Genomic DNA, 21,164 nt, shown 5'->3' with positions numbered 1-21,164 from the left:
CATAAGAGAATAAGATGTATTACATTGATGAGATTTAAAATATGGAGCTGCTCTATGGGACAAGTAGACCAATGAAATGGAATGCATTCATGTTCTGGAAGTTTCAGAAGTGTACTCTATGCATTTGTGGACTTTATATGTAGTTCCCATGTGTATGCATATGTACACACTTTATGGTTTTGTTTTGGTTTTTTGCCAGTCCTGGGCTTGAACTCAAGGCCTGGGCACTGTCCTTGAACTTTCTCAAGGCTAGTGCTCTACCACTTGAGCTACAGCACCACTTCTGGCTTTTTCTTTGTATGTGGTTCCAAGGAATTGAACCCAGAGCTTTGTGTATGGTAGGCAAACACTCTACCACTAGGCCACACTCCCGACTCACTATATGGTTTCTTTGAAAGTGACATTGCAGAACAGATGAGAAACATTAGTTACACCAACAAAGATTCCCAGACATCCTGGTAATGATATGTTTTTTTTAAATGACTCTGATATGTATCTATGACATACAAACCCTCAGCCTAATTTTAATTATGTTCTAAAAATCTAAGTGCCAGTGATTGTATAGAGATTCCCTTCTTGAATACTTGTTTGTCAAACATGTCATTTGAAATATGATATAAAAATCAATGTTAATAAATTCTTTAATAAAAAATGACTCTGGGGGTCCTGGAGTTTGGCCAGGAGCACTCACCTAGCATACATGAAGGCCTGGGTTTGATTCCTCAGTATCACATACATAGAAAAAAGCCAGAATTGGTACTGTGGTTCAAGTGGTAGAGCTCAAGCCTTGAGAAAGCTCAAGGGCCATGTTCAGGCCTTGAGTTCAAGTCCCAGGACTGGCAAAAAAAAATGACTCTGCCCTTGTCTCCTACCATGTTAATTCTAAGCCTTTCTTCCCGACTATTATTGCTGTTATTATTATTATTATTATTATTATTATTATTATTATGCCATCCATGAGATTTGAACTCAGGGTCTGGGCACTGAGCTTCTCTTGCTCAAAGCTAACACTTTACCACTTGAGCCACAGTGTGACTGTGGTACTGATGAATGGAACCCAGAGCTTCGTGCATGCTAGGTAAGCACTCTATCACTAAGCTATATTCCTTGCCAAGACTATTTTGAATATTCTATGCTTACAGTTTTGTTGAAATCATCCCTAGCCTTTTCAAGAATACATATTCATGTACCAGCATATACAAAGGAGAATTAAAGTCACATTAACTTTCTGGAAAAAGGATCTGAAGAGTCTTTGTAGTTGTGCATGTGGGCTGCCTCACTACCTGAATGAGGCGACCTCACCTAAAGTCTCCTTCTGTTCCCCAAGCCAGTGTTCAGGCAAGTGGAGCTCTTCTGTGCAGAGCACATGTCTGGTACTTTTCTCTTGGTTCCCCATCAAGCTGAGGAAATCCATGTCAAAAAATATTCTGGGGGCCGGGAGTTTGGCCTAGTGGTAGAATGCTTGGCTAGCATGCATGAAGACCCAGGTTTGATTCCTCGGTACCACGTGCATAGAAAAAAGCTGGAAGCGGTGGGTGCTATGGCTCAAGTGGTAGAGCACTAGCCTTGGGAAAAGTCCAAGGATAGTGCTCAGGCCCTGAGTTCAAGCCCCACAACTGGCAAAATAAAATAAAATAAAATAAAATAATAAATTAAAAATTAAAAAGAACATGTTCTGGAAGATGTTTTAACCTTCTTCTCATTCAGAATCACAAAGTTTTTTAATTTTTATTTTGACAGTCCTGGGACTTGAACTCGGGGTCTGGGCACAGTCCTTGGACACTTTTTGTTCAAGGCTAGCATTCTGCTACTTGAGCCACAGTGCCACTTCTGGCTTTTTATGGGTAAGTGGTACTGGGGAATAGAACCCAGGGCCCACAAAGTATTTTTGAAAGAAATTATCTTTAAATGTACAAAGGGGTTTCCAGTGTGCAGTATGTCAGTGTATGAGTACAACGCCTGTTGACCCATGCCACCCTTCCATCATTCATCCTTCCCCCAGCAAAGCATTTTTCTCTTTTATTTTGAAAGTAAAAGAGGACACCGAAGGCTTGTCCATCGTTCCTAAAAGCCATCCCTGTGCTCTGCCTCCACCCCAAAGGACAAAGAATGAAAAATCAAAGCAAATCCCCAACAGAAGGAAGAATGTTTCAATTCCACCCACTCTAGTCAATGTAGCAGCCGTCCAGTCACTCTTTTGATACAGCTGTGTATGCCCCAAACTAAATTAAGCCTAGACTGCAGGAAATGGTTAATTCGTGTTGATTCTGCCCTAGGTGGGTGTGGGAGGGCGGAATTGAGGGAGCTGGAAATTGGCAATGGAAGAGGTTGATCATCATAGGACATCCTTTTCTACCATCTCAGGCGTGTAACCATGTGAATGAATGTTAAATCGTGGATACAGAAGCCAAGGCGCTGGCTGCACCTCTGATTGTTTGAAGCCATATTCCCCACGTTCCCATTTCCTCTATTGTCTCTTCTGTGTAGCTGGAATATTTTCCTCCACTCGTAAGGGGAGCCAGGAAACAGATGCAGTCCCTTGCACACTCTCAGCAGACCCTCCCCCCCATCCATGTGCACACACAAGCACAGCCTCCATCACAGGTTGGTTCTTTTTTTTTTTTTTTTATTTTCCTTGGGGCCGGGGGTGGTGGGTAGAAAGAGCAAGCTTGTGCCATCCCGCGCCTCTCTCGCGTCTCCCATCCACCCTGCCTCCCTGGCTCTCTCCATCTCCTTCGTCCACCTGCCTGCCCACCTCTTCTCCTCCAAGCACCCAGGCGCTGGGACTGGTGTAAATTTCCGCCTGGCTTGCGGGCCCTGCCGCCCTGGCGGGGTGCTTGGTGACGTCAAGGCCGAGCGAGGGGGCGCCTCCTCTGGGCTGTGAGCCAGCCCTCACCGGGCCTGGAGGCCCCCCCCTCCCCATACCTACCCTTTAAAAGAGCCAGGCCTGCCACCACCGCGCCACACCGCGGGGGACCGGGACGCTCAGCTGCTGTCTCTTCCAGCAGCTCCAGCTCGCCTTTCTCCTGCATCCTGCTCTCTCTGGTCCAGCCGGTCCAGCTGGTCCAGCCGCATCCTCTTCTTGCCCAGACTCCCCGGCCATGCAGCCCACGGCGCTGCTGTTCAGCCTTCTGGGAGCCGCGCTGTTGGCCGGTGAGTTAGCGCCCTGGGGCCGTTCAGCACCAAGGACAGCGCAGGGCTGGCTGCCTCCTCCCCGCAGATCCCGGTCTCGGGGAGGTTCGAGAGGAGGGCTATGTGGAAGGTCTGTCCTTCTGGAGGCTATGCCTTTCTTCTTTGGGTGCTTCCTCTTAGACTTACCTCCTCTCCGCCCTTGGAAAAAGTCAGAGGGCTCCTAACCTAACCAGCCGAGTGTCGGTGATTTCATATCCGAGTTTTCCTAGCACTTGCAAGGAAATCCTTATCTCCAGGGAAATCCTCATTTGATGGTCACTCCTTAGATGCAGGCTTGCTACCCTAGTCCCGGGAGAGGTGTTGGCCTCTACTCAGGTGCACAGAGACAGAAGTACATGAAGTATGGCATTAGGTGATTCTTTCATCTGTTATTATTATTGTTGTTTTATAGACACGAAAAGGTAAAATTGAGCCTCATGTATATAATATACATATTATTTTTTTCTTAATGTTTTCATAGGTGTGCATATGTACATAAAACTAAAGATTCATGTGTTTCTGCTTTGTATTTTCGTAGAGAGGTGATTTTTACCTTCAGGCTAATATGTGTTTATGTTATGAATGGAAACTACACTAGGTATTTTTGAGTTTTGCACTCTAGGAAAATAACTAGAATACAAAATAACCACAAAAAGTATCTCTGCTGTAATTCAAAACTGTTCTAGTCAAATTGAGAGGGTGAAATGTAAGTAGTAGCTACTAGTTTCTCTTTACATGAAAGATTATGTCATTAGTCTTTCCAAGTAAAGCTCGAGGAAAGGATCTCTTGAGGGGTGTGTGTGTGTGTGTGTGTGTGTGTGTGTGTGTGTGTGTGTGTGTGTCTGTGTGTTTGTATGCTGAAGTAAAATCCCTATGGTAATTGAGACTACTTATTAAGAAGCACATATACCACCACTAGGTCAAACTAGAGGTTTTCTTTGGCCATTTTAATGAGCTACAGAAAATTGTCTTAAGATTGAGATTCCTAACTAGAACTATTCCATTTCCATGAGTATTTGTCTTATTAACAGCAATTATAGGATCAAAAATATGGAATCAAAGAGTAAACCAATGGTGATTTGTTTTATTGTAATCTATACTAAAATTGTTGCCATTCTTTAAAATTATTAATAATGTTCTCAGTTTAATTAAAGGTAACTTAGTGAATCATTAATAATTAGTTTTTCTGATCAAAATGTTTCCAGAAGAGAATTTCATAAGGGGCTAAGTCTGTGTTGCATATGGTGTTAAAAACCACAAGTGTTATAGACCTCTGTGGTACTTAGTTAACTACAGTGAGAAAATACAGGTATCTTATCTATAAGAATATTTAAATAAAGCTTCATATTTTAACACCAGCTATTAAGGCATAAAATGCAGCCTTTTGAAATGTAGATCTTATACTGTGGTTTTCATTCAGCTTGAATAGGTCTTTTCACCTTTTTTTTTTCCTTTTTGCCAGTCCTGAGCTTGGGCTCAGGGCCTAAGTACTGTCCCTGGGTTTTCTCAAGACTAGAGCTCTATCACTTGAGCCACAACACTACTCTGGTTTTTCCTATATATCTGGTACAGAGGAATTGAACCTGGGTTTTCGTGCATCCTAGGCAAGCACTCTACCACTAGGCCAAACTCCTGGTCCCCACCTTCTTTTTTTTTAACAACTATTTTTCAGCAGTCCTGGGGCTTGAACCCAGGGCTTGAGCACTGTCCTTGGGCTCTCTCAAGGTTAGTGCTCTACCACTTGAGTCACAGCACCACTTTCCATTTTTTTCTATGTATATGGTACCGAGGAATTGAACCCAGGTCTTCATTCATGTCATGCATGCCAGGTAAACACTCTATCACTAGGCCAAACTCCAAGCCCTTCACCTTAAAAAAAAAAAGTATATAGTGGGGCCGGGAGTTTGGCCTAGTGGTAAAAATGCTTGCCTAGTAATGCATGAAGACCCGGGTTCGATTCCTTGGCACCACATACATAGAAAAAAGCCAGAAGTGCTGCTGAGGCTCAAGTGGTAGAGCTATAGCCTTGAGAAAGTCCACAGACAGTGCTCAGACCCTGAACTCAAGCCCAGGACTGGCAAAAAAAAAAAGTATATAGCTTGCTGATTTATAATATAGTCACAAATTGTATAACTATAACCACTATCAAAATTCAGAACTTTTCTTTCCAGTTAAAATATTTTATTATTAAGTGGTTTCACAAAGGGGTTATACTTTCTTTTTCTTTTTCTTTTTTTTTTTTCCACTCCTAGGCTTGGGCTCAGGGCCTGAGCACTGTCCTTAGGTTTTTCAATGCTAGAGCTCTACCACTTGAGCCACAGCACTTCAGGCTTCTTTCTATGTATGTGGTACCAAAGAATCAAACCCGGGTCTTCGTGCATACTAGGCAAGCACTCTACGACTAGGCCAAATTCCCAGCCCGAGGTTATACTTCTATATGCCAGGGCATTTGTGAGGGGGTGGGGTGGAGTGGGGAGAGGGAGGGAGAGAGAGAGAGAGAGAGAGAGAGAGAGAGAGAGAGAGAGAGAGAGAGAGAGAGAGAGAGAGAGAGAGAGAGAGTCAGTCAGAGTCCTGGGTCTTGAACTCAGGGCCTGGGTGCTATTTTTGAGCTTTTTTTCCCCCCTCAAGGCTAGTGCTTTACCACTTGAGTCATGCCTCCACTTCCAGCTTTTTGGTAGTTAATTGTAGATAAGAGTCTCAGACTTTCCTGCCCTGGCTGACCTCAAACCTCGATCCTCAAATCTCAGCCTGCTGAGTAGCTAGGATTATAGGTATGAACCAACAGTGCCTGGCCTGTGAGAACATTTTTATTTACCCAGAAAAGTACTTGATACAGCGGCTACACCCTCATTCTCTCCTTCCCCAGCTTCTGAAAATGATACATACTGGTCATCAAGTAAAGTTGGTTATTTAGCAAAATCACAGGCTTGGGAGAAATCATCTAGTCTGTTGTCTATTCTTAAAGGGAAATCTACAACCTTCTACAGCAGCTACTGTGCATTTTAAAAATCAGTATGAGTGAAGTAGCCACATGAGATCCATGTTATACACTCAGTAAGATGGTTTCTACAAATCCAGATCTGGCCTGACCTTCATTTTAGGAGGAATTTGGGAGCCTTTGTAACTTATTAGAAAAGAACTTGCTTAACCTATTCACAGCTATCCTTTAAATCTGGGGTGAAACTGGGGTAGCATTATGAAATATTAGTACCTTAGAAATGATTCTCAGGTTTATATTCTTCTTCTTCTTCATATGCCAGTCCTGGAGCTTGAATTCAGGGCCTATGTGCTGTCCCTGAGTCTTTCTGCTCAAGACTAGTGCTCTACCATTTGAACCACAGCCCCACTTCTGGCTTTTTGGTGGCTATATATGTCTCTTAGACATAAGAGACTCATGAAATTTCCTGCCCAGGCTGGCTTCAAACTGCAATCCTCAGATCTCAGCCTCCTGAGTAGCTAGGATTATAGGTGTGAGGCACCAGTGCCCAGCTCAGATTTATCAAATTATGTAATAATAGTAAATTCACTTTTGAACACAAGTAGTATCCTTTTTTTTTCCAGAGTGGAACTCAGATGTTTCATCAAGATGCACAAATTACTCATGCAAATAAACCCTGTTCCTTTCCATCGAAAAGAGTCCAAACCCCAATGCCAGCGGCATAACAGTAGAAAATTATAATCATCTGCAGCATTTTCTAAGCCAACCAAGGCACTTAAAATGTTGTTTTAGAGCAGGCAGAACATCATGAAATTTGAGGGAAATAAATTAATTTCTTCCTTTTACTATAATCTTATAAGCCAATTGATAAAGACCAATTTACATATTAACAAGCTTGAGACTGGTCCTAGGAGAAATTGATACCTCCTGGGTTCTGAACAATGTAGGGAAGAGAAATATGGAGCTTGTTCAGAGGCAGCAAGCTTGGGTCAGCAAAGACCTTGAGTAAAAGTCACAGTAATCAATTATTGAATAACCATATTTTTATTAAGTGAATCAAGGGAGGATATTATCTTGAAAACAGGGATAGTGGAAAGAGATTCAGATCTGTACCTTTTTAGGGGTAAATAGAGGAAAAGGATAAAAGGGCACTCCCTGATTCTAGCTAGATTTTTAAGCTTGCTTGTTTTCTTTCTTTCTTTCTTTCTTTCTTTCTTTCTTTCTTTCTTTCTTTCTTTCTTTCTTTCTTTCTCATTTTTTCTTTTTCCCTCCCTCCCTTATTGGACTGGGGATTGCCTAAGGGCCTTGTGTTTGGTGGGCATTCTGCTACTTGAGCTAGGCCTCATCTACTTAGAGTCCTCTTTTTTTTTCTTTTTTAAATTTTCATTTATTTATTTATTTATTTAGCCCATCCTGGGCTTGAACTCAGGGCCTGGGCACTGTCACTGGGTTTTCTCAAGCTAGCGCTCTACCATTTCAGCCACAGTGCCATTTCCAGCTTTTTCTGGAATGGAACTCAAGACTTCATGCATTCTAGGCAAGCACTTTACCACTAGGCCATGCTTCCGGCCCTAGATTTTTTTTTTAATGTATTGAAATATAGTATATAGAAAAGTACATAGATCACAAAAATACAGTCTAATGAATTCCCCACACTTAGGATGCCTGTGTAACCAGTAGCCAGGAAAAGAAATGGTGCTACCAAAACCCCAGTCACTCCTTTTATGTGTGGACTACATTTAATTTAATGCTATCCTTGAACATAAATTGGTTCAAGGATAGTACCCAGGGCCTGAGTTTAAGCCATGGACTTCCCCTCTTGCCAAAAGTCAATTCAGACTGAGTGTAAGACAGCATGCATTTCCAAAAATGCTTACCACCGTGCTAAGGAAAACAACAGTATATCTACATGTGTGTATGTGTACATGTGTGTATGTGTATATGCAAGCGCGTGTGTGTATGTGTAACCAGGACAATTCTGGCCACCGAGCAGCGTCTCCTATATACTGCTCACTTCTGACTGTGTTTACCCCCCTTCAATGCACAGTGATTTTGTGAGTTTGCTTCCCATGGTTTCCAAAATTCAACTCAAGCCATTTTCCATTCTTTTTCTCCTTCAAAGCTGTCATCTCTGTGCCAGTGGATAACCGGAGCCACAATGAGGAAATGGTAAGCTGAAATGTCAACCTAGACATTGTATCTACACTCTAGATTCCCCCACTCCTGATGATGCAAACCAATTAGACACACCCTGGGGTCTAAGAATGCCAGGTTTTCACCCTTGAGAAAATGGAAATGAAGGATGCCCCTTCCTGCACAGAGCTCCCATTTTCTTCCTAGAGGGTTTAACACCTGTGGCTAGCTGTGTCCTCACAGTATTTTCCTTCTGACCTGCTTAAAAATGGTGCTCATCGGGGCCGGGAGTTTGGCCTAGTGGTAGAGTGCTTGCCTAGCATGCATGAAGAATGGGTTGGATTCCTCAGTACCACATACATAGAAAAAGCCAGAAGTGGTGTTGAGGCTCAAGTGGTAGAGCTCTGGCCTTGAGAAAGTCCAAGGACAGTGCTAAGACCCTGAGCTCAAGCCTAGGACTGGCCAAAAAAATATGGTGCTCATGGGGCCAGGAGTTTGGCCTAGTGATAGAGTGCTTGCCTAGCATGCACGAAGACCCAGGTTCGATTCCTGGGTACCCCACATACATAGCAAAAAGCCTGAAGTGGTGCTGAGGCTCAAGGGGTAGAGTGCTAGCCTTGAGAAAGAAAGTCCAAGGATAGTGCTCAAGCCCTGAGCCCAAGCCCAGGACTGGCAAAAAAAAAAAAAAAAAAAGTGGTACTCATTTCACTTCTTCAGATTACCCTAATCAAGATGCTTGCTTTGTCTGTGTAGTGTTTGAGAGCCTTCAACACAGCTCACATAATCAAGCTTCCCTTCGACAGCAGCTTTGGGTTGTGTTGCATTCCAATGACACTAGCTTTCCCGATCTGCCTTTATGTTTTCTCCTAGGTCACTCACTGTATCATTGAGGTCCTCTCAAATGCCCTGTCCAAATCCAACATCCCATCTATTACCCCTGAGTGCCGGCAAGTCCTGAAGAACAGTAAGTGTGCCATACTTTTGACTCTGTAGTGACTAACTCCTTCTCTCTCCATGTCACCTACAGATGAACCCCTGGAGCATGATTCAGGAGACTTGGTCTTGATTGATAGAATCTGTGACTGGAGAAACAGAGATATGACTTTAGTCCCTGCCCTCCTACCTGGTAGCCACGTGACCACGTGAATGACTATAACTCTGGGCTCATTTCTTCAACTCGAGACATGTTTTTTCTCCCAGTAAATTGAGTTGATCGTCTCTGAGACATTTGTCAACTCTTTAACTCCTTAGTTTCATATTTTGAATTCCTAAAGCATGCCTTTTTTGGGGTGAAGGGAGATATGGGAATTGTTTGTGATTAGAGGATGGCAGGGTAGAAAAGGAAAGAACAGGATTTAAGCGCGCTCTCTCTCTCTCTCTCTCTCTCTCTCTCTCTCTCTCTCTCTCTCTCTCTCTCTCTCTCTCTCTCCCTCCCCCCCCCCTCTCTCTGTCACACACACACACACACACACACACACACACACACACACACACACACACACTTTGATCTCTGAGCCCAAGTGTCCCTGAGCTCTTCAGCTCAAGGCTATGACCCTTGAGCTACAGTGCCATGTCTGGTTTTCTGGTGATTAAGATAAGAGTCTCAAAGACTGGGCTGGCTTTGAACCTCAGTCCTCAGATTGCAGTCTCCTGAGTTGCTAGGATTACTGGCATGAGCCACTGTGTCCAGCTTAGGTTCTCTTCTCAACTCCTATGAAGATGAGAAGTTAGGAGATGCTTTGAAAATGTCTGGACTGTTTAGAGGAGAGATAAATGAAGATAGTCGAATGTAGAGTATTAAGAGATACCAGAAGTTCCAGGTCTGAGGTCTAGTGAGGCTTTACAGTAGAGTCCCAGCATGGCAAAGAGACAGAGGAATGTGAATTTACACCAGGATGTTTTCTCTGCACTAAGTAAGGAGCCTCTGTTCACAATCAATTTGAATGGTAATATATGAAGTAGACCTTGGGAACCCTATGATGAGATCTGTTTTCAAATACTGTATTGTTCCTTTACACATTAATTCACGTGTGTTCTCCTTGACAATCTTTCTCTGCTTTTGAATTTGCAGTCAGGCTGGATCAATGGATGTTCTTTTCTCCTCAGAAAACATCTCCCATGATGTGGTGCAGTAGCTCACACCTGCAGTCCCAGTTACTCAGGAGACGGGACTGGGAGGATCAGTTTGAGGCAAAAAAAAAAATGTTAGCAAGTTTACATCTTGATAAATCAGTCCAGCACGGTGGTGTACACCTGTTATCAGCTATAAAGAGCACAGGTGGGCCCATGGTCTGAGGCTAGCTCCTGCCCTCTCCCCCCATGCCAAAAATAACGAAAGCAAAAAGGGCTGGAGGTGTGTCTCTGAATTTAGTGCATCTTTCTAGCAAGGGTGAGACCTTGAGTTCAACCTCCACTATCCCCATGCATCACAAAAAAATACTTTTATTGCAATACAACCTTCTCTTGCTATTGCTACACTTCCATGGATGAAATGATAGAAACAAGGGTTAGCAGTTGGCCCAATGAGTAAAGACAGGGCTTCAGGGTAATTAAGGTACACATGGAAGGCCTGAGCTAGTAGAGCCTTCATAAAAATGAACAGAGTTGGCTGGGAGTTTGCCCTACCCTGGCTGGGAGTCCTTGCCTATTATGCCACGAAGACCCAGGTGCTGTGGCTCAAGTGGTAGAGCTCTAGTCTTGCAAAAGCCCAAGGTTGGTGCTCAGATCTGGAGTTCAAGCCCCAGTACTGGTCAAAAAAAAAAAAAAAAAAAAAAGGAAATGTTCCTATCACTTACAGTAACAAAACCTCTTTTCTCCCCAACTTCCTTTGTCAGCCATTACAGGAAGGGAGAGCAGAGTGGACCTCCAACAGAGAGTGAAAGCTGCTCTGCTGAGTGAATCATTTTGCTCTCTGTCCTTTCCTTTTCTTTGTTTACCAGATGAGTGCAAAAGTGAAGGGTCTATCAGATAAAGTCACCAAATTACCAAGCTTACTTAGGGAACATGGCTGACTGTCCTGTTCAAGTTGGCTTTGTACCATGATCTTTAGATCTCAGCCTCCTTAGAAGCTAGGATTACAGGTGTAAGCTATTGGTGCCTAGTTTATTCCAACCACTTAACAGATAGAAGATCTCTTTGACTAAGTTTAGTCTGGTCATCTCAGCATAACAAGGATGAAAGGTGCATTTTCACCTTTTAACTTGAAAGCAAGGGTTTTCTTGGCATCTAGGGTTTACAGATGGACAATAACTTTGTGCTGCTTATCATAGCTCTTCTCCAATCTCACCTGCCAGGGCTTAAAGCTAAATTTAGCAGAAAGTGCTAAGCCTCGGGCACAAGCTGCTACAGGCAGTACACATTTAACTGGGAGAAAAATAAAATAAAAATACTTTTCTCTCCTGACACTTAAGATCCTCACACACCAGCGGACTGTAGAAAGAGGCCATGTGGCTGTAGTCCCTGGAGGCTGAGAGCCTGTCTGTTTAGCTCTCCTTCAGCCAAATGAGAATGAAATCAGCATCTGCCTGAGTTATTTCTGGTTGCTATGACAAATATAGACCAGGAGGCATAAACAACCAGCATGCATTTCTCACAGTTGTAGAGGCTGATGTTCAAGATCAAGGACTCTGGGGCCAGAAGCGTGGCCTAGTGGTACAGTGCTTGCCTAGCATGCACGAAGCCCTGAGTTCAATTCCTCCTTGGTACCAAATATATAGAAAAAGCCAGAAGTGGTGCTGTGGCTCAAGTGTTAAGTGCTAGCCTTGAGAAAGCCCAAGGACATGCCCAAAACCTGACTGAGTTCAAGCCCCAGGACTGGCAAAAAAAAAAAATCAAGATCTCCTATAATTGCCCACTTCCTGGCATATAGACAGCCACCATCTCACTATCCTCATGTGGTGAAAAGAGATTATTTCTCTCATGTCTCCTCTAACCAGGACACCCGTGCCATCATAAAGGTTCTACTCCCATGACCACAGTATTTTCCTTAATGCCATCACATCAGGCCTTCCACATATGAATGTAGGGAGGGGACACAGTCACAAAGCGCTTCCTACTCTGCCTAACTGTGCTCACTTGGCTAGGAGCACCAATGCCATATGCATTGTCATGGGCACAGAGAGTGTGACAGCTCTTTCTTGGGTCTGTGGAAGGTCAGTAACATTTCAGTTGCCCTGTAAATGTAGAATGTTATTATCACACCAGGCTAGGTTTAAAACAGGTACATGCAGTCCAGTATTGCTCAGACATTTTTATAAAATGTTCTGTTTTGTAAATATCAGCTCAGTATGACTCATCAGTACCAGTCAACAGAAATAAAAGAGCTAGAAAGGCAATTTCAAATTTTTCCATCATTAGATGTAAGTAAAAAGACATGGATGGGGCCGGGAGTTTGGCCTAGTGGTAAGAGTGCCTGCCTACCATGTACCAAGACCTGGATTCAATTCCTCGGTACCACATACATAGAAAAAGCTGGAGGTGCTGTGGCTCAAGTGGTAGAGTACTAGTCTTGAGAAAAGGCCAAGGACAGATCTCAGGCCCTGAGTTCAAGCCCCATGACTATCAAAAAAAAAAAAAAAAAGACACAGGTACAATGAATTTTAAAGCCTATCTCATTTATATTCCACATACTTCACCTAATACATAATTTTATATACTCAATCTCTTTGTAATATGTTATCTAACAGATTCAAAATGTAAGCAGTTCAACATGTAACTAATATAAGCAAATTATTGAAATATGTCATATGAAGTCTTGGAAATCTGGTGTGTACCTCTTTTAGGGTTTGTTGTTGTTGGTCTTGTGAGGCTTAAACTCAAGGCCTGGGCACTGTCCCTGAGTTCTTTTGCTCAAGGTTAGCGCTCTACTACTTTGAGCCAGCCACAGCTCCACTTTCTGGTATGTATCTTACCTGCAGAGCAGGTTTTAGTTTGTACCAGACACAGCATCTGGTGCTCCATGTACACTAGGCTTGCTAGCTTCCACAATGGACAATGATTCAATGCATTCATTGCCATGAGGGGCCTTGGCTTTGGGCCTTCTCTCTGAACTTGGTGAGATGAGCTGAAATCCAAGCAAATAATTAAATTTGGTCATCGGGCTTGAACTCTACCTGGAAGCTGTCCCTGAGCTCTTCAGCTCAAGGTTACCACCCTACCCTAGAGCCAAGCCCCACTTTCTGTTTTCTAGAGGTTAACTGGCAATAAGAGTTTTAGGTTTTTTAGTGCCCAGGCTGGCTTTGAACTTTGATCCTCAGATCTCAGCCTTCAGAGTAGTTAGGATTACAAGTGTGAACCACTGCGCCCAGCCCTGGAACCCACCTTTGAATCTCAATATTCTCCATTTTGGGCAACTTAATTTTATTTAGCTGAATTACAGTTAAAGCCACTCACATAATACTAACCATGCTAAATATGGAAAGAAAAATACAGAATTACAAGTTCCTCCTCCTCTGGGGAGTATAAAAGAGGAGGTAGGACTAGATAAATTCTCTGTGATTCTTCTGGCCTAACATCCTTATATTTCATACATCTGTATGTGGATTTTAATTTGATCATTATTTTGATCATTAATAGTCCCAATGAGAGATGCTGGTTAGATATTAGGCAAACCTACAAATAAGGATAGTTTATTTTGTTAGACTTAAGTACAGCCAAAGAGCTAGCATTTGCTTTTTTATTTTTGCCAGTTCTAAGGCTCAAACTCTGGGCTTGGGCACTGTCCCTGAGCTCCTTTTTGCTCAAGGCTAGTTTTCTACTATTTGAGACAGTGCCACTTCCATCTTTTTCAGTGGTTAATTGCAAATAAGAGTCTCACGGATTTTCTGGTCTGGTCTGCCTTAGAATAGCAATTCTCAGATCACAGCCTCCTAAGTAGCTAGCATTACAGGTGTGAGCCACCAATGCCTGGCCATAGCATCTACTTTTTTTTTTTTGCCAGCCATGGGCCTTCAACTCAGGGCCTGAGCACTGTCCTTGGACTTTCTCAAGGCTGGAGCTCTACTACTTGAGCCCACAGCACTACTCTCAGTTTTTTTCTATGTATGTGATACCAAGGAATCGAACCCGGGTCTCCGTGCATACTAGGCAAGCACTTTGACCACTAGGCTAGATTCGTGGCCCACAGCTTCTACTTTTAAAAGGTATCAGCATATCTTCTTTATCAACTTAAAAAAATTATCTAAACAATGTCCAATGTCCTCAGGATTTGTAGCAATTATCCAAGCTGGTATTTGTAGAATCACAGACTTTCTGAAGTTATATTTTTATTATAGGTGGGAAAGAAGTCAAAGATGAAGAAAAAAGTGAAAATGAAAACACAAAGTTTGAAGTAAGATTGTTAAGAGACCCAGCTGCTGCCTCCGAAGCTCACTGGCCATCCAGTAGAGAGGAAGCAGGAGCCCCAGGGGAGGAGGACACTCAAGGCCAGACAAACGCAGACATGGAGAAGTGGGAGGAGGGAGGTGGACACAGCCAAGAGTTGGTGGATGAGCCCCAAGGGGCTAACCAAGTTGCCAAAGAAGCAAATACTCAGCATTCTGAGAAGAGTGAGGGACAGGACCCGAAGGAAGAAGAGGGAGGAAACTACCAGAAAGGGTTGTTCCATGAAGATGTCAGTAAAGGGAAACAGCCCGAAGAGCCTGGGGAGGCACAGAAAACCTTTCTCGACAAAAGAAACCAGGCTACAGCTAAGGAAAAAGAGGACTTGGGGACCAGATCAGAGAAGACACACAGCAGGGAGGAGAGCAGCCAGGAGAGTGGAGAAGAGACAAGGAACCAGGAAAAACACCCTGAAGGGTCTAATAGCCGACTCCAGAGCGAGGAGGAATCTGAAGAAAGTGAGGAAGACTCTACCGCTCAAGTGACCAAGCGACGCACAAGGCCTCGACACCACCATGGGAGGAGCAGGCCAGACAGGTCCTCTCAGGAGGGAAATCCTCCCTCGCAGGAAGGAGGACATGCCCTGGAGGAATCTGAGGAGGCCAGTGTGGGCATGGCCCATTTAGGGAAAAAGAGGGAGGAGCAACGTTCAACCCATTACAGGGCTTCAGAGGAAGAATCCAGATATGAGGGCCTGGAGAGGGGACACTACCGAGGCAGAGGAAGTGAAGAGTACAGGGCCCCGAGGCCTCACAATGAAGACAGCCGGGAAGAGGAGGACAGCAGAAATTACCGCAGTTCACAACCTGAAAACATGGCACATGGGTATAGTGAGGAAGAGAAAGGTTATGAAGGGACAAAGGGACATTATCAGACAGGCAGGGGAGGGGAGCTGGGCACCTATTCCATGCCTCGCATCAGGGAACAGAAGAGGTTTCTGGGTGAAGGACACCACCATGTTCAAGAAGGCCAGAGGGACAAGGCAAGAAGATATCCCCCAAATGAATGGCAAGAACAAGGAATTGATTATCTCAATTATGGCGAGGAAGGAGCTCCAGGGAAGTGGGAGCTGCAGGAGGATCTGCTGGACCAGGAAGGAAACAGAGAGGAAGCCAGGCTTCAAGACAAACACTATGGCTCTGAACACATCACCGAAAAGAAGAAGAGATTAGGGGCTCTCTTCAACCCATACTTTGACCCTGCCCAGTGGAAGAGCAGCCGTTTGGAGAAAAAAGACAACAGGGATGACAATTTCTTTGTGGGTGATGAGGACAATGCACAGACCTTGAATGAGAGGAATGTCTTCCCTGAATACGGCTATGATTGGTGGGAGAAGAAGCCCTACTCGGAGGATGTGAATTGGGGATATAAGAAGAGAAGCTTTGCTCGGGCTCCCAAACTGGACCTCAAAAGGCAGTACGACAGAGTGGCTGAGCTGGACCAGCTCCTTCACTACCGGAAGAAGTCAGATGAATTTCCCGATTTCTATGACACCGAGGAGCAGATGGGAACACTCCAGGAAGCAGAAAATGAAAAGGACAGGGGCGACCAGAGAGTTCTGACAGAGGAGGAGGTACAGTATGGGGATTTCACTTACAATGAACTTACAATGGTCCAAGAGAATATGTTCTATTTAATTTCATCTGATAGTGATAAGAAGGAATGGGTGGGGATTTATAACCATAATGAAAATGTACCCTTAGCTGGGCACCAGTGGTTGAGATCTGAGAATCACGGTTCAAGGTCAGCACCCTGAATAAAGCATGGAGGTGTTTTGAAAGATCCTCGGTGATTCTTACTGTTCTATCAACGTGGCCTGGTGTCTTCTTCAACATTTGACTGTCATTGTCTCCCATGGTTGAGTGAATAACATCTAAAAGTATGATAGCCAGGCACCAGTGACTCACCTATAATGTTAGCTACTTATTCTAGCTACTCAGGAGTTTGAGACTGGAGGACTGTGGTTCAAAGCTAGTCTAGGCAGGAAAATCCATGAGACTCTTATCTCCACTTAACCACCAGGAAGCCAGAAGTGGTGTCTGTGACTCAAAATGATACAGCACTATCCTTGAGTCAAATAGAAGAAAGAAAAGAAAGAGAACAGAAGGAAGGAGGAAGGAAGAAAGGAAGAAAGAAAGGAAAAAAAATGTGCCAATACTGTGGCTTAAACTCAGTCTTAAGCTCATGATCCTAAGCACCATGGCTGGTACTCTTCCCTTAGAACCAACTGTTAGTTCTATTCTAGCATTTTATTGCTGCTTTGGGTATAACAATCTCTTCGTCTGTCCTGGCTGATTTTGAACTGTGATTCTCAGGTCTTAGCCTTCTGTGTTACTAGGATTATAGACATGAGCCACCAGTATCTGGTACTTTGGCCAATCTTTATTGGCTTGTGTCCTACTCTAATCAGAAACTTACCTTTGGGAGAGAGTATATTATCAAAGCTGTACTTACGCAAATAATGACCTTTCCTATTAGTGATGTTGGTTGATCTCTGAATGTGCACCAGAATCCTGAGATTTTTATCCCTATGTTTGGAGTGTCACCCAAGAACTAATTTTTAATATGTTCCTTAGGTGTGCTAGGGATATTGATGCTACTGGTGTAAGGGACCACACTTTGAAAACTACTGATGTAATTTGATTCAGTATTTAATAGATCTAAAATTCTCCGGTTTCTACTCTTGATTGATCTGAAACCTTTTGTCTCCTGTTTCCTAGGAGAAAGAGCTTGAAAACCTGGCTGCAATGGACTTGGAACTGCAGAAAATAGCCAACAAGTTCAGCCCAAGGGGCTGATGGTTGTCAAGAGCAATGGGCAGTTTTAAAAAGTATCTCTCACTTTTATCTATTTTCCACTACTCCAATGAATGACACCATTTATTTAGCCAAAGGCAGAAAGTAGAATTTGCCATTCATTAAATGTTTGACACGATTGGAAATAGTCTTTTTTTTTTTGTCAGAATGCTATTGGAAATATAAATAGCATGACTTGTATGCAGCATATTCCTTCTTGCAAAACACTTTAATATGCTTGTGACAATGACTGTGCTGCTGCCTTTGAAAATGTTTCTCTCAGTTTGAAATAAAAGATTCACCTGAGACCAGAAGCTTCATGGTTCTTGGCTTCTTTTGGGCTAACAGAGAGGAAGTGTGATTACTAGGGATACTCTTTTTTTTTTTTTTGCCACTCGAAGGGCTTTCTCAAGACTAGCATTCTACCACTTGAGCCACAGCAGCAGTTCCAGCCTTTTCTGTGTATGTGGTACCGAGGAATTGAACCCAGGGCTTCAAGCATACTAGGCAGGCACTCTACCACTAGGCCCCACTCCCGGCCCTATTAGGGGTACTCTTAGGAGTAAATTTGGGGGGCTGGGAGTGTGGCCTAGTGGTAGAGTGCTTGCCTAGCATGCACAAAGACTTGGATTCAATTCCTCCATGCCACATACATAGAAAAAGCTGGAACTGCTGCTGTGGCTCAAGTGGTAGGGTTCTAGTCTTGAGAAAACCCAAGGACAGTGCTCAGGCTCTGAGCTCAAGGCCAGGACTGACAAAAAAAATAATATTATAAACAAAAATTTGGAAATTGGGGTTTACTAGACTTTGGATGCATAACAGGAAAAAAAAAAGCAACTTTTGAAGTAACAGAGTACTCAAGAAATTAGAGGAAAAAAAAATACTGTTCCCTAGGCTGAGATTAGATAGGCTTGACTACCCTGTTTTAGATAATAATCATGCTGTTTTAAAAATCCTACCAATTGGGGGCCAGGAGTTTGGCCTAGTGGTAGAGTGCTTGCATAATATGCATGAAGACTGGGGTTTGATTCCTCGGTACCACGTACATAGAAAAGCTGGAAGTGGTGCTGTGGCTCATGCGGCAGAGCTCTAGCCTTGAGGAAAGCTCAAGGACAGTCAGGCCCTGAATTCAGTCCCCCGGACTGGCAATAAACAAAACAAAAATCCTACCAATTGGAGTACTGGCGGTTTAGCTCCATGTTAAAGCACTTACCAAGCACATACAAGGTCTTAGTTCTATCCTCAGCACTGGAAAAAATAGCCTACAACAGAAATACCGTCAATCCTCATCATTAGTGGGCACATTACTTGGGTTCAGGAGTTCAAGATTCCTGGGCAGGGCCGGGAGTTTGGCCTAGTGGTAGAGTGCTTGCCTAGCATGCACGAAGACCTGGGTTCGATTCCTCGGTACCACATACATAGAAAAAAAAGCCAGAAATGGTGCTGAGGCTCAAGTGGTAGAGCTCTAGCTTTGAGAAAGTCCAAGGACAGTGCTTAGGCCCTGAACTTAAGCCCAGGACTGGCAAAAAAATTATATATATATATATATATAACTGGGCAATATAGGGGAAAAAGAAAATTATGTGACCTAGAGTTGTCAACCAGGACTAAGCCCTGGGAACAATGGTCAACATCCTGGTTTGGTCCCTGTGTGATGTCCACTTACACAGAAGCTACTGACTATTTTTTTTGTGGGTCATGGGGCTTGAACTCTGCCTGGGCACTGTCTCTGAGCTTTTCAGCTCAAGGCTACCACCCTACCCCTACAGCCACAGCCCCGCTTCCTGTTTTCTAAAGGTTAATTGGAGATAAGAGTCTACTCAGGTCCTTTAGTGCCCAGGCTGGCTTTGAACCTTGGTCTTCAGATCTCAGCCTCCTGAGTAGCTAGGATTACAAGCATGAGCAACCGAGCTCAACTGATACAGACTTATTTAGCTTCACGATGATGCAGAAATGGTAAAAGTTTCGGCTGGCTTCCCAGACCAGCAGCACTAGTATTGCAGTTACCCAGGAGGTTAATGGAAGTGCATCTTCTGTTCTAATCTAGACCTATTGAAAAGAAACAGTGAAGAGGTGGGATCAGAAATCAGGAGATTGTAAACTTCCTAACATGAAACTTGCAGACCAGATTGTGAACAGCCTAATTAAGTCATCTTAACTGGGGGCGGTGGGGAGGGGTGTGTGTGGAGAATCAGAATTTTAACTTCTGTTGTTGGAACTGGAGTTCACAAATTACCTCCCAGGAGAGATTCATTGGCATGCAAGAGCTGGGTAGATGCAAGAGTGGAAATTGGATAAGTCCCCAGTGGGTAGTGTCACCAATAAGCTGCGGCTAACAGCTAGTGCTGACTGAATATCACCCATAGAGACTATCATTTCATCAACTTGAATGTCACCCATGGAGACTGTCACTTCATCAACTTGAATGTCACCCATGGAGACTGTCACTTCATCAACTTGAATGTCACCCATGGAGACTGTCACTTCATCAACTTGCCTGGCTGCATAGGGATGGTCAATCTGCTACATGTTCAGTGAGGCAGCCATCCAGGCATGTCTTCCACCACACACAGAACACAGCATGTGTCACATCAGACAAAACCAATCCAGATTGCATCACTGACTACGTTGTTAAATCAGTTTGAGGGATCATAGAAGGAACGACTTTTATTCTTGAACAGCAATTGTTTTCAGAGAAAAAAAAAAATCAGCTGGGCATGGTGTCTCTCCAGCTACTCTGGAGACTGAGATCTGAGGGTGGCAGTTCAAAGCCAGCCCAGGCACTAAAGAACACTAAAGAATGTGAGATTATCTCCAATTAATCACTAGAAAACGGGAAGTGGGGCTGCAGCTCAAGGGGTAGGGGCAGTAGCTTTGAGCAAAAGAGCTCAGGGAGAGTTCAAACCCCATGACCCACACACAAAAAAATCAAAATTGTACTTGTTGGTACTCACACAGCCATTAGAGTAACAGATATGGTTAGGAAAAAGAAATTTCTTTTTTCCTGACATGTTTCTCTCTGAGCAACACAGATCTTCCTATGATGGGAACAACACACATGGTGGACATGTTCCAGTGAGCAAGACACAGGGTTCTTAAATGTATTAGAAAGCCAAGTGCAGATGCTTCATGCCCATAATCTGCTATTACTACTTGATCTGAGGATCAAGGTTTGAAGTAGCCCAAACAGGGAAGTCTATGATACTCTCATCTACAACAGACCTGCAAAAGCTAGAGATGGAGCCGTGGTTCAGGTGGCAGAACATCATCCTTCAGTAAAAAAGCTAAGGGACAGAGTTCAGGCCTTGATTTCAAGCCCTAGTACTGGTTGGTGTGGCACAGACACACAAACATATAAAAATCAAGTGCACAGAGATGTGGCTTATTCTTAATATTTTTATTTGCTGTAACAGATGGTCAAATAATTTGATCATGGTTTTTCAGAGCTCATAAGGCTAACTACCTAATCATGGCAGAGCTCTTGAGACCAGTATTAATCACCAGAAAAAGGCACTTTAACACACACTTGACAGGGAGTTGACACCAATGCAATGAGACTTGTTCTAAGTCTTGCACAAAACTTTACTGTAGTTCAATAGGTAGCACATTCTGTCACTGTGCATATATATAAACATGTATGTGTGTGTATATACCAACAGCAGTACATACACACACACACACGTATACTAGTCACTTTATTTTGAAAAAGAAAAAAAAAAAGATGAGAATTGGCAAATTAATGCAAATAA

General features: G+C 43.5%; 1 protein-coding gene across 1 annotated transcript; it reads left to right on the top strand.

The window, feature by feature from the left end:
- The first annotated feature begins 2,943 nt into the window (after nt 1-2,943).
- On the top strand, nt 2,944-17,729 carry Chgb (chromogranin B). Its single transcript, XM_090352026.1, has 5 exons — nt 2,944-3,153; nt 8,232-8,278; nt 9,113-9,206; nt 14,515-16,193; nt 17,341-17,729. Exons 1-5 carry the CDS (start codon nt 3,102-3,104, stop codon nt 17,416-17,418), a joined length of 1,950 nt encoding a protein of 649 aa, XP_090208152.1. The 5' UTR covers nt 2,944-3,101; the 3' UTR covers nt 17,419-17,729.
- Nucleotides 17,730-21,164: the final 3,435 nt, after the last annotated feature.

Source organism: Megascapheus bottae, chromosome 18 (genome assembly GCF_031878675.1).
Source record: "Megascapheus bottae isolate mThoBot1 chromosome 18, mThoBot2.hap1, whole genome shotgun sequence".
NCBI lineage: Eukaryota > Metazoa > Chordata > Mammalia > Rodentia > Geomyidae > Megascapheus > Megascapheus bottae.
This window is presented reverse-complemented; position numbering and strand designations above follow the sequence as displayed.

Bases quoted from the DNA above. Each gene is read 5' to 3' on its own strand.
- Chgb (XM_090352026.1), top strand. From the start codon at position 3,102: ATGCAGCCCACGGCGCTGCTGTTCAGCCTTCTGGGAGCCGCGCTGTTG. The intron at 3,154-8,231 runs GTGAGTTAGCGC...TCTCCTTCAAAG, and splicing joins GGGAGCCGCGCTGTTGGCCG to CTGTCATCTCTGTGCCAGTG. The intron at 9,207-14,514 runs GTAAGTGTGCCA...TTTTTATTATAG, and splicing joins CCGGCAAGTCCTGAAGAACA to GTGGGAAAGAAGTCAAAGAT.